We start from the raw sequence: 12,850 nt of genomic DNA, 5'->3' as shown, positions 1-12,850 counted from the left end.
GCCAGGCGGGCCACCGGCCGGCACGAAGGCGTCCCCACGCTGGAAGGGTGAGGGGGCCTGGGGGTGGCCAGAGAGGGCCCCGCTCAGCGAGACGGGTTGTTCAGGCCCTTGGACGTAGGCACGTGTTCTGCTGAAGCCTGGGCTTCTTGCCAGGCTCCTGTGAAAGAAGGCCTGGCCTTGCAGTCCGGGGGGTCCACGGTTTCAGGAGCAGGGCTAGCCTGGCCCTTCTGACAGCCCCTCCTCCCAGAAGCCTGGCTCCCCTCATCCCAGGGGAGTTGAAGCCCCACGCTGCACTTTGGAGGCAGGACCGTGCCAGGTTGGGGCTGCAGCTGGCCCCGGCTTGAGGAGTTGTGTCACAGCACGTCTGGGCTGCCCAAGCCACCGTGAAATGCGGATGGAAACGGCTCGCTCCCCTGGACCTCAGCAGGAGGCTGTGCTGGGTTCTTTTCCTTGTTTTTTTCTCCACCTGAGCCCTGATGGGTCATCTCTGGGTGCTGGCACAGGCCCGACTCCCATGGGTGTGTGACCTGCCCCCTCTCTTCCAGGATCATCCAGCAGTTGGTCAACGGCATCATCACTCCGGCCACCATCCCCAACTTGGGCCTGGGCCCCTGGTGAGTAGCAGGGGGTGGGGGGCACACCCGCCCACCCCTGGCACCCCTGGCCTCCTGACCTGGCCTCTCGCCCCCAGGGGCGTCCTGCACTCCAACCCAATGGACTACGCCTGGGGGGCCAACGGCCTGGATGCCATCATCACGCAGGTACAGGGTGACTGCACCCAGCATTTGGGGGGTTCATCCAGAGAAGGCAGGGCATGGTCTCCTCTTGCAGAGACCACCCTGGAGGTCCCTGTATCTCACCTCTTGCCTGTTATGACCTTGGGGCCTTTACCTCTGACATCCCATGGACCAAGGTGCTAGATCTGCCCTGGTGGCCCCCGCTCTCTTTCTTTCTTGCCTGGGTACCGCCCATACTATGAGTGGACTGGGACCCTGAGCAGCCAGTAGGTAGTCGAGGCAGCGGTGGGCACAGCCACCTCCCTGGCAGAACCTGGGGCCCAGCCAGCCCAGGACCACGCCCTGAGGCTCTTGTAGGTCCTCCAGCCTTGCCCCATGGGCGGGGGTGCCTGCTCCCTGGGGTGCCTTGCCTTGGAGCTCCTGGCACTCACCTCTGGTCTTTCAGCTCCTCAACCAGTTTGAAAACACGGGCCCCCCTCCCGCAGACAAGGAGAAGATCCAGGCCCTGCCCACCGTCCCCGTCACCGAGGAGCACGTAGGTATGCTCTTCTTGGCCTTGGTGCCCAGGGCCTAGGTGCTCCTGCTGGGGTGGGGCCCACGGGGGCCTGGACCCACCTGGCCCTGCCTGTCCCACAGGCTCTGGGCTTGAGTGCCCCGTGTGCAAGGACGACTACGCGCTGGGCGAGAGTGTGCGGCAGCTGCCCTGCAACCACCTGTTCCACAACGGCTGCATCGTGCCCTGGCTGGAGCAGGTGAGCCCACCCGCTGCCCGCGCCCGCTCCGGGGGCGCCAGCCTCTAACTCCCCGNGCCTGACTGGGGTGAGCTTCTCCTCCTCCTCCTCGTCCTCCTCCTCCTCCTCGCCCAGCAACGAGAACGCACGAGCAACTCTGAGCGCGCCAGCTCCAGCTCCCAGGCCGCTGCGCGGCTCCGGCAGGCCCCAGGCTGCGCGCCAGGCTCAGGGACCCGGCTCTCCAGGGGACCAGAGCTCAGCCAGCCCCAGCCACGCAGCCCTGGAGGGACATCCGTGCCCAGCTGCTCCCTGCACGGAGGGGTGTGGGCCACATGTCCCCTGCAGGGCACCAGCCTTCTGTCCCATCTCTAACCTCACCCTCCAAACGTTCAACGGTGGAAAGGTTTTTATGATTTTAAATTATTACTGCTTTGAAATAAATGGACGTTTTAGCTCTCGCGCGGCCACGCATGATCTGTGCAGCTGCTCCGCCAGAGCCGCGTGTGCCACCTGGACGGGCCACGGGGCCTCGGACCGCACAGCGAGCGCCGGCCTCGGGACCACAAGGGTGACCAGCAGAACCAGGAACAAAACTGCTCTAACAGACGTTTTTTAAAGGGAAAAAATATGTGTATCTTGAAAGCTATTTAAAATACACTTACTTGAAAGAGGAGCCGATGGCTCGGCGTTTTCCTTCCGCGCCAGTGTGTCCAGAGGGCCTGAGCGGCTGGCAGGGCGAGGGTGCCGTCCTGTGGGGCCGTGCCTCCCCCGGGAGCCCAGGGGCTGCACGCCTCCTGACCATAGAGCAGGCCGTGGACATCGAGTGGAGTGTTCCAGGAAGGCCAAGTGGCACTTGGTGGCAGAACTGTGTAACCGGAACCAGTGCTCCAGGAAGTCAGGCAGGGCCTCTGTTCTCAGCCCTCAGGTGTGCGGCCTCAGGACCGTCCATGGCACTGGGCAGCCAGTATGGCCTGTATAGCAGCCTCTGCTGCCCAGGTGGTGGAGTGCCCTGGAGTCCCATGACCCCGAGGCCCCAGTACCAGGGAGTGTGGACAGTCGAGGGCGTCGCCTGCCCCATGCCTGCTGGGTGCTTTCTGGGCTTCTGTGTCTGAAAGGACACCACGGTGGCCTGACCTGGTGGATGCTGTGGCAGAGCAGAGAAGGGAGGCTGGCAGAAGCAGCCCACAGTCAACCCCTACCTGGGAGGCACTGGGGCCTCGTGGGTGAGACGGAGCTCTGGTCCTGGAGCACCGGTCCTGGAGCACCCTGTGCTGGCAGCAGGTGCTGACCCAGGCAACCATCTGCCCTCTGCCCTGGTGGGGGGGCAGCTCCACAGCTGGGCTCGCTCCTGACAGAAATGGGAGCTTTGAGTTGCGCAGCCTGTGGGGACCCGAGGCTTAGCTTCTGAATGCTTTCGCCTCGGGTGGCCGAAGCTGCCACCTGTGTGGGCAGTTCCGGTCCCATGCCCAGCCAGGAGGAATACAGTGAGGACTGGCTGCTGGGTGTGCTGTCCCAAGGGTCCATCTGCGGAGGACGAAGATCCAAAGCCCCTTGGCAGCCCCTACCCATCCCAAGAGGCAGGAGGCTGGGATGATGGCATCTGTGTGTGTGTGTGTGTATGTGTGTCCTGCTGCTGTGACACACGACAGCATCTGATAGGCTGAGACGTTTATTATCAAACAGTTCTGGGTGGCAGCCAATGTGGGCTGCCCCGGCTAAACCCAGGCGTGGCAGGACTAGATCCTCCTGAGGCCCAGGGACAGTCCCCATCCCCCTCCTCCAGCCCAGAGCCAGCCGCGCAGCATCTTCCAGGGCCTCTGACTTTGGCCCTCCTGCCTCTTCTCAGGAGGACCCCTGGGTGGCCCCACTCAGGGGTCTCTTCCCCTGATCCCCACCAGAGCCCCTTGCCCTTGGAAGTGCCATGTCCACAGGCCCTGGGGGTGAGGCCTGGACGTCTGGGCTGCTGTTCTGGCCGCATGGCTGCCTGGTGGCGGTGCAAATGTCCCACGCACACTGCGCTGGGCCCTGCAGGCCTGCCCCTCCTTGCTGCCCACAAGCCGCCCCGTGCACCCCTCAGCCTTTGCCCTTGCCAGCTCCCATCCAGGGCACTCCTCCTCAGCCCGGCCTGGGCGTGCCTTCATCCTGGACATGCTCCTCCTCGTGCTGGGCCGTGGACACAGCTTGCCATCTGCCTCCCCCAGCCTGGGGGACCCAGTGAGGCCCCCCAGTAGGCACCCAGTTAGAGCTCAGGATGAGTGAGCCCAACGCCCTGCAGCCTGGCCCCTGCCACCTGTCTCAGGTGTCCTTGGGGCCCTCCTTCCTGCCCCAGCCTCCAGGTCTGTCAGCAGGCTCTTGAGACCTCAAAGGGCTTCAGGAGACCAGGACGGGCAGGAAGTGGGTGGACAGGTGATGCCGCCGTGTGCGCATGCCTTGCCGGGGAGCCCCCCGTCCGTCCAGTGCCAGGAACATGGGCCGGCCCCTGTGGCGCCAGCGGAGTGAGGCGTAGGTGTTGTAGCCGTTCTCCTCGATGCGCTCCAGGAACCTGCAGTCTACACGGCAGACCCGCTGAGGGCGGTGCGTGAGGCCAGCTGACGCTGCCCTCTGTCCACCCCTGCCCACCACCACCCGGTACTCACCGACCCATAGAGGTGGCCCTGACGGCTCATAGCCACGTAGAAGCCTGAATGCACAGCCTTGATGGCCACGGTGCCCACGTGGACAGAGCGGATCTCCACAACACCTGCGCAGAGGGGCTGGTCAGGGCCACTACCAGCTTCCACTCCCACTAACCATCTCTCCACGTATGCCCTGCCTCACCCTCCACTCATCTGCACCCCTACTGTGCGCCTGCCCAGGCGGGCTGCTCAGGAGCCAGGCATCCCTGTCCATGTCCTTCAGCTCAGGCACAAGGCTGGGAACCAGGCTCGGCTTGAGCCGCCCAGGACTCCTTGGGTCTGTATGTGCTCGCAGCAGCTCGCGATGGAGTCCGGGCAGCCCTTGGCCAACTGCTGAGGGCCAGAAGGGCAGCTAGGCCCCGTAGAGCCACAGAGGCCTGGCTCCCTCTCCGCAGGCGCACTTCCTGCCCTGTTCCAGGGAGCCCGCTGCTGCCCTGGCAGCCCTGGATGGAGGTGCTGCCCGCACTGACTCCCCAGAGGGGCCACCACAGCAGCCTGTCAGTGGGTCACTGGACAGGGCCTGCACCATGAGTGCAGCCCCGTCCAGTAGAGGCACAGCGAGGACCCTCCCACTGTGCCTGGGCATGGCGCCAAGGGCCGACTCCAGGCGCTGCCCTCCAGCTGTTGTTCTGGACATGGAGGCCAAAGCCTGTGAGGTGGCAGTACCACCTCCACTGCCACGCCACTCGCCCTCCAGGGCCAGGTGCACAGCCCATGTGCACGGTCAGCTCCTGGTCACCATCCAAGGCTCACCACCTTCCCAGAGAGGCCGCCAGACCCCCTCCTGACCCGCATGGCCCGCTGTGAGGGCTACATCACTCTCTGGCTGAGAGGACGGGGACCCACATGCCACACTGCACTGCGGTGCCATCAGTAACCTCCAATTCAGGAAGAAGAGCCCGTTCACAGAGCCACCTGTCCTCCATCACCCCATCCCTGTCCAGATGGGGCAGAAGCTCAAGGGAAGCAGTGCCCACTCCAGATCGCCTGGCAGAGCCAGCTCTCTCCGCCAGCCTGAGGCCACCCCGCCTGGCCATGCTACCATGGATGGACCTGCCTGGCCAGTCCCCTGTCATTGCCCTCCCCGCGTGCTGCCTCAGGGCCTTGGAGCCCCAGATGAAAGCCTCTGTGAAGGGCAGGGGTGATTATGTCTCCTGATGGTGGTGATTCAGGTGCCAGTGACCAGCTTGCCCCCTGCCCAGACCGGGCAGCTGTGACCCCTGGTCTCCCAGTGCCCAGTCTCCTCTGTGCCTGGCCTCTCCTCCTGCCATACATATTTCACACTTGCTGAGCAGGGCCCAGAGGCCACAGCCCAAAAGCAGAGACAGTGGGGCTTCCTGTCACTGTGAGCCTCAGCTCCACCTCCCCTGTTTGGTGGGACCCTCTGTAGCTCGTTTCCCTCTCTGTGCCTCGGTTCTTTCACCTGTCACACGGGGTGTCTGGGAAGACACAGGAGTCACATCAACATAGGTACTGACTTCAGTGTCAGGAGCCCAGAGTTGAGTGTCCACCCCCTGACCCAGCTGGACCACTGCAACCCTCCCTGCTGCCCATTTCCCTCCTGTACTCTGGCGACCCACACTCTCAGAACTATACCGTTCAGACCCTTGTCTGCAGGAAGCCAGGAGCCTTGAGTGCCCCACCCTCCCTCTTACCCAGTGGGTTGCACCCACCTTAGGGCAGAGGAAACAGGCCCGAGCTAGGGAATGACTTGGTCAGCCCACCCTTTGTCAATACTGTGCCCCCGCCGCCCTCTCCGGCCTGCTGCCCCAGCGCACTTACTGTCCTGGCCGTGGCGCCAGCGGGTGCCCAGCACCCGGCCGCCGGGGTCCACGCGCAAGAAGAATTGGGTGGAGGAGAATAGGCGCCTCCAGCGCACGTCGCCTTCCAGGTGCGGGTAGCTGCGCGGCCTCCTTGGGGCGCTCGGAGTCCCCGCAGCACTGGGCGCACGCGCCAGCAGCAGCCAGGCCAGGCCAAGCCAGAGGCGGCGGCGCATGGCCCACTCCGCTCACCGCCGGCTCTAGTCTCCGGAGTCCGCGGCTCGACCTGGCTTCGCAGGGGGACGGGGGCGGGACTCGCGTTGGCCAACGGCAGTCGAGAGGCGGGGCCAATGTCTGCCTCTGGGCGGGCACAGCCCGGCAGTCAGCCAATGGGCGCCTGGGGGAGGGCAGGCCCCGCCCACGATTCGCGGCCTCTGGTGCATGCGTTTATCTCCAGGGTGTGAGGCAGGTACAGAGACAGGAGCGACAGGAGAAAAGAGCTCAGGGAGAGACGGAGGCTGAGAGACAGTTACTGAGAGAGACAGACAAGGAGAGACGAAGAAACAGCGACAGGGAGAGGCAGAGACAGGGAGGTGCGTGGGCAGCAGGGGCTTCTCTGTGGGATAGGGAGGGAGGGCTGCAGGTGGGCAGCAGCCCCAGGAGTTGGGACAAGTGGGCCAGTCCGTGGTCAGCCGAGAGGGCCGGATGACGCCCCAGATGTTGTGGCGGCGCGTCTGAGGTGGCAGGAATGGGCGGCTGCTCACCCACGCGGGCTCCTGCTTCTGGCCACACCCGAGCCCCACGCAGGCCACCCCAGCTCGCCAGCCAGCACCCACCCTCATCAGCCCGCCCGCACCCCGGGGCTCCGAGGTGCGCACAGTGGCTCCACAGGCTCAGAGCCAAGAGGTGCCCTTGACAGGCCCTCAGCGCAGCGACCTCCCCAAAGCCCACAGGAGCACATCCCCAGATCCCAGGTCTGCCCACTGCTCCCAACACCCCTGGCTTTCCTCCCTGACCCCAGGCGGCACCTTAAAATAGCTCTAAGGTGGAGACCTGTGAGCAGCCGCCCTCTGGGGAGCCCTCTGGACGGGAGACCGGTCTGGCGGCTCAGGGGTTCCCCCGACTCTTCCTGCCCTGGGCGGGTCCGCAGTGGGTGGGGCCAGCCGGGTCTCCAGCCCCAGGGTGGGTAGGGCCAGGTGCCTCCATGCTGGATGCAGCCTGGCCTGCTCCCCACACTCAAATCCTGACACCAGACCTGCATGACCTGGGGTTGTCACCTCACCCCACATGGCTCCCGTGAAAAATGGCCAGCAAGGGACGTCTGAAGGAACCAGCAGGTGATTCCAGTGGTGGCAGAGGATGCAGCACTCCATGCTGAATAAAGAAGCTTCCCTTCCCTCCCCAGGGCCCTGCCCCCACCAGGATGTCCTCAGGCCCCTCCAGAGGACCAGCGCTCACCTGGGAGGCCACTTCACCCAGGAGTCTGACTTACGTGGTTTAATAGCAGCTTGACTGAATGTATTCTGCATGCCATACAAATCGCCCACGTGAAGTGCGCGATTCAGCCTTAGTAGTGCACTCGCAGTTGTGCAGCCATACCCACTAATTCAAGAACATTCCACCACCCCACAGAGGAATCCAATGCCTGTCCACCTGGAGTCCCCCTCCTGTCCTGGACATTTTCTGTTAATGGAGTTACATACCGTGTGGCTTTGTTTTGTTTTGGTACCAGGGATTGAACCCAGAGGCACTTAACCACTGACCCACATCGCCAGTTCTTTTTTATACTTTAATCAGAGACAGGGTCTTGCCTCCGCCTCCCAAGCCACTGCATGCCACTGCTCCCTGTAAGTTAGTTAGTTAGTTAGTTAGTTCGTTCCTTCCTTCCTTCCTTCCTTCCTTCCTTCCTTTTCTCTCTCTCTCTTTCTTTCTTTCCAAGAGGAATACTGGGTATTGAACTCAGGGGCACTCAACCACTGAGCCACATCCACAGCCCTGTTTTGTATTTTATTTAGAGACAGGATCTCACTGAATTGCTCAGTGCCTTGCCATTGCTGAGGCTGGCTTTGAACCCAAGATACTCCTGCCTCAGCCTCCTGGGCCACTGGGATTATAAGTGTGCCCAACTCCATTGTGAGTTTTTGAAAGACCTTAAGCTTACAGAAAAGTTGTGAGATTAGTACAATTAATATGTGCAAACTGTACTTCTGAATTCCTCTGTTCTATATATTCCTTTTGCTCTCTATCAGCAGGAGAATGTGAAAGACATCCTCATAAATTCACACTGTGGAACACTACACAGCCACACACACAAAAAAAAGTACACAGCAGGTGTCAATCTCAAACAATGCTGAGTTAAAGCAGCCAGATGTGCAGGAGCCCACCAATGTGGCCTTCCAGGACAGGCAGAAGAGCTGGTGGTTTGAGGAATGAGTACAGGATACTGCCCCTTAGATTAGGAATGACAGGATACTGCACAAGAGGGCTTTGGGGCTGACCTTAACAGTATCCTGTCCTGTTACTGTCCTCCGGAACACCTGGTTTTCCGTTTGAGAAAACAGATTGACCTGTGGGCTGGACGTCTACACTGATCCTCAGGTGTGCATGTCTCACAAACACACGTGACTTGGCGGGCAATGCCGGGTCTTTGTCTTCCCCATGTGGACACCTCTGATGTGTCACAGAACACCCCACACTTGGCCCCATGCTGTGTTCCCTGTGTCACTGCACCTGTCTCCACTAGTCTTTGTGTCATTAGCATTTTTCTTGCTTAAGTTTTTACAAGGAAGCTTGATACCATCAAGAAGTGGAAATCCATTGCCCTCTACAGACACCCTCACCATCGATCATAAAGAAACACCATGAGAGGAACAACGTGGGCCTTGCAGGCCAGAGGAGCTCAGTGGGAGCCATGTCACGCACAGGTGGACCCTGAGGGAGTTTCCTGAGCATGTTACCAGGAGCTCTGTGCAGGGACTGCTGGGACCCAGGAGCCTGCTCCCAGGGACATGCTGCCTTGAGAGTCTGGTGTCCCATCCAATCAAAGAGGAATCTGAGGCATCGGGAAGGGAGAAAGAACTTGGAAACCTTGGGGCTGGGTGGGGGTTCAGCGGTAGAGCACTCGCCTAGCACATGCAAGGCCCTGGGTTCGATCCTCAGCGCCATATAAAGATAAAATAAATAAAATAAAGGTGTTGTGTCCGATTACATTGAAAAATAAAATTAAATTAAAAAAGAACTTGGAAATCTTGTCTTCCACCCAGGTCCCTGGCTCTGCCAGACTGTGGGATGCAAAGTGTCCCTGGTCTAGGGGAGCAGGTCCTGCTGACTCGGCCACCCTGGGGCGTCAGGAAGGTGACCGCAGGAGTAGGCAGGGTCTGAGGTCACAGCCCTGGGCACCCTGGGTGAGCCGGGATGGGTCAGGGAGGATGCTGCTGTCTGTAGAAAACATTCCCCACCCGTGGTGTCATTGTGGCCAGGCCTGCGTGGGCAGGGTGGCTGGAATGTGGCCTCCAGAGGCTGCCAGCCTCGCGGGGCGGGCCCTTCCAGCCAGGGACAGCCTTGCCCCAGCTGTGGGGAAGCCAAGCTCCAGGCAGTAGGAGGGGCCTCTGGAGGCTGGCCTTGCTAGTGTCTCAGCGTTGTCACCTCCTTCAGCCCTGGAGTCTCACCTTTTCCTTTGTTCTTTTTTGGTGTCTTACTGGCCACACAGACTGAGCCTCCTCCAGGGCTGCCTTTAATGTCTCTCTGCTCTGCTCCTCCCACCTCAGCAGGCTCCTGCCTCAGGGCCCTGTGGACAGCAGCCTGGAACCTGGTTTCCCTAGTCTTCACAGCCAGTGGGACCCTGTTGCGGGCTCCGCTCCCTGGGCTTCAGTTTCCCCAACTGGACAAAAGCTTTGGCCCTTCCTAGCCTGAGAGGACCACCTGGAGAGGCTGGGGCTGAACCCAGGCTCCACAAAGCATCTCCTTTAATCCATCCTTCCTGCTCCACTCTTTCCTGGACCTGGCGTGCAGCCCAGGGGTGCCTCACCACTGAGTACATTCCCAGTCTGTGTTATTTTTATTTTGAGAAAGGGTCTAAGCTGTTTAGAGCCTCCCTGAGTTGCTCAGACTGGCCTTGAACTTGCAATTGTGAGAAATAGTGAGGAAGTTTTGTGGTGCATTTTCATAATATGGTATTTAGCCTTAATTGGGATGTAAGATCCACTTGTAGTTATTCTAACTACAGCCCTTCCATTTGTACTCCCCAATTCTCAAATTAGGCAATTGTGTAGATTGTAAACCCCAGTTCCTCCTATCAGGACCAGGGGGACTGCTCAGTTAGGGACACAGCAGGCAGCCTACCCACCCAGGTGCACTGGGTAGCACCCCCTTCTGGCAAAAGTGAAGTTTGCCTTGGCCACCTACTTCTGGGGTTGGTATTTCCAGCGCCATCCTCCTGCCTCAGCCTCCTAACTATGTGCCACCACACCCAGTCTGCTCCCGTCTTTGGGGGCTTGGGGACTAGTGGGTCAACTGAGGCTGAAGGGAATGGATGAGTTTGAAAATATCCAGGAGGGCTGGGGTTGTGGCTCAGGGGTAGAGCGCCTGCCTAGCACGCACGAGGCCCTGGGTTCAATCCTCAGTACATGAAAATAAATAAATAAAATAAAAGTACTGTGTTCAACTACAACTAAAAATTAAATAAAGGAAATATCCAGGAAACACGATGCCCAAGCTGCCCCTCAGCTTTTCAACTGGGAGTCTGATAGATCTGGACTTTCCTTTCGATCTCCCTAAAGTTCATGCTATGCGTCCTAGAGCCACCTGATCAACCTCTGAGAACCTCAGCTTCCACAAAAATAAACTGGGGATACTAATAATGGCGCCCCAAAGTCCTCACTGGATAAATGCAGATGGACAGGCATCTATAAATTGTAGAATACTGTCCTCATTATTTATTAAACATGCAAAAATGAAAAAAAAAAAAAAAAAAAAGCCAGGGTGCGGTACGCAAGCTTGTGGTTCCACGGACTCTGGAGGATCACAAATCCGTGGGCAGTCTGGGCAATTTAAGAGACCTGTCTTGGGGCTGAGGCTGTAGCTCAGTGGTAACGTGCTTGCCTCCTATGTGTGAGGCACTAGGTTCAATCCTCAGCACCACATAAAAATAAATAAAAAGATACTATGTGCTCATCTACAACTAAATAAACGAGAGAGAGAGAGAGAGAGAGAGAGAGAGAGAGAGAGAGAGACCTGTCTTAAAATAAGAAATGGAAAGGGGTGGGGATGGGGATGTAGCTCAGTGATGGAGAACTACTGGGTTCAATATGCAGTACTGAAAAATAAATAAATATCCGTGCGCGGTGGTGCACGCCCTTAATCCCAGCGGCTGGGAGGCTGAGGCAGGAAGATCACCAGTTCAAAGCCAGCCTCAGCAATTGGCAAGGTGCTAAGCAACTCAGTAAGACCCTGGCTCTAAATAAAATACAAAACAGGGCTGGGGACGTGACTTAGTGGTGGAATGCCTCTGAGTTCAACCCCCGGTACCCCCCAAAATAAAAAAAACTAATATAAAAAAACTATGGGATCCTTTCCCTCAAAGACCGCCTAAGACACGCGGGGCCACTGCCAGGACTGCTGGCCCCTCCCGGAGCGCAGCAGGAGATCCAATCAGAGGGCTTCTCTGGAGCAAGGATATCCAATCAGGGGGCTACTCTGGCGCATGCCCTCTTCTTTCCGTCTCCGCTGCACCCTGGGACTTGTGGTTCCGGATGCGCATTTCCGATTGGAGACCCTTCTCAGCCGCCGTCGTCACGGGACTACAACTTCCGGCGGGCGGCGGGCGGCGCGTGGTGGCGGAGGGAGGCATGTCGGCTCTGAGTTGGGGCCGCGGCGCGGTTGGGGTTGGCAGGGCGCTGCGGCGGTCGTCGAGCCGCCCCCGAGCATCGGCCGAGGAAGGTAATGCAGGGGAGGCCTGGAAGCCCGCTGCGATGGCCCTCTTCTGCTGCGCGGCGGTGACCTTTGACTGGCCGCGGGCCGCTGACCCACCACCTTCACCTTTCCCCCGCGGAGGCCCGTGGAAGCCCCGGACTCGACCATTTCCCTCGGCCTCGCCTACCGAGCGGAGGCCACAGGCACTTTGACCTCTGACCCCGGTTAGGGCTCGGGGCTTTTGATCCTGGAACTCTCGGTACCTTTAGTTCAGAATTCCGTATTCTGGATCCGCGCCCCAGCTTTGTGTGTGGTTCCCTCCCACCTTTGGCCTGGTGTCCTTCCAGGCCGAGGCTTGTGGACTGTCTGCACCGAGTTTACAAACGGTCGGTCGGTCCGTGCCGAGGATTGAACCCAGCAGCGCCTAACTACTCGGGCACTCCACCACCCAGCCACACCCCAGCCCTATTTTGTATTTTACTTAGAGACAGGGTCACTGAGTTGCTTAGCACCTCGCCATTGCTGAGGCTGGCTTTGAACCCCGCGATCCTCCTGCCTCAGCCTCCCCAGCTGCTGGGATTACAGGCGTGCACCGCGCCCAGTTTCCCCAGTCCTTTTTCAAATATTTAAAGACAGGGTCTTGTTAAATTGCTTAGGGCCTTGCTAAGTTGCTGAGGCTGGCTTTGAGCTCACGATCCTCCTGCCTCAACCTTCCAAGCTGCTTGGTTTACAACTGCGCTTGGCACCCTTTTACCCTTTGATTCTGTGGTTTCTGTCCATTGAGATTCCTGGGACCCTTCAACCTCCCTCCTCTCTCCCCAGGGACCCTCGATGGCTTCTGGGGCCCCAGAAGGAGCTCATCAGCCAGCCCCTGTGAGCAGGATCGCAGGAAAGACTGGGGCCATGTAGAACTGTTGGAGGGTGAGCTGGGACCCTGGCATGGGGGCTGAAATCCCTTCCTCACAGAACCCCCTGTTGGCCACTCTCCTGGGGTGTCCCCTGGCTCACAGTGACCCCCCCCCCCCCAAAGAGGAAAC

At 59.7% G+C, this 12,850-nt stretch overlaps 3 protein-coding genes across 4 annotated transcripts in view; 2 read left to right on the top strand and 1 right to left on the bottom strand.

The window, feature by feature from the left end:
• The window catches only part of Rnf126 (ring finger protein 126), a 5,110-nt gene extending 2,969 nt beyond the window's left edge, over window positions 1–2,141 (top strand). The window contains 6 exon segments of the mRNA XM_048811662.1: window positions 1–47; window positions 546–614; window positions 692–761; window positions 1,183–1,276; window positions 1,374–1,524; window positions 1,526–2,141. Coding sequence (XP_048667619.1) covers window positions 1–47; window positions 546–614; window positions 692–761; window positions 1,183–1,276; window positions 1,374–1,524; window positions 1,526–2,084 — 990 coding nt within the window. The 3' untranslated portion in view covers window positions 2,085–2,141.
• Window positions 2,142–2,255: 114 nt separating this feature from the next.
• Window positions 2,256–7,656, bottom strand: Fgf22 (fibroblast growth factor 22). 2 transcript variants are annotated; one of them, XM_015503904.2, is made up of 3 exons: window positions 5,926–7,656; window positions 4,105–4,208; window positions 2,256–4,033 (listed from the first exon to the last, which is right to left on the bottom strand). In XM_015503904.2, exons 1-3 carry the CDS (start codon window positions 6,137–6,139, stop codon window positions 3,839–3,841), a joined length of 513 nt encoding a protein of 170 aa, XP_015359390.1. In that variant the 5' UTR covers window positions 6,140–7,656; the 3' UTR covers window positions 2,256–3,838. The 2 variants fall into 2 exon arrangements, with proteins under 2 accessions (XP_015359390.1, XP_048667646.1); XM_048811689.1 differs by having other exon boundaries at window positions 2,256–4,017.
• A 4,034-nt stretch (window positions 7,657–11,690) lies between these two features.
• The window catches only part of Polrmt (RNA polymerase mitochondrial), a 13,950-nt gene continuing 12,790 nt past the window's right edge, over window positions 11,691–12,850 (top strand). Inside the window, exons 1-2 of the mRNA XM_015503781.2 lie at window positions 11,691–11,840; window positions 12,636–12,734. Of these exons, the coding sequence (XP_015359267.1) occupies window positions 11,750–11,840; window positions 12,636–12,734 (190 nt within the window). The 5' untranslated portion in view covers window positions 11,691–11,749. The remainder of the gene's footprint in view (window positions 11,841–12,635; window positions 12,735–12,850) is intronic.

This window comes from Marmota marmota, unplaced genomic scaffold, assembly GCF_001458135.2.
Source record: "Marmota marmota marmota unplaced genomic scaffold, marMar, whole genome shotgun sequence".
Taxonomy (NCBI): Eukaryota; Metazoa; Chordata; class Mammalia; order Rodentia; family Sciuridae; genus Marmota; species Marmota marmota.
The sequence above is the reverse complement of the archived record's forward strand: the minus strand, read 5'-3'. Positions and strand labels throughout refer to the sequence as shown.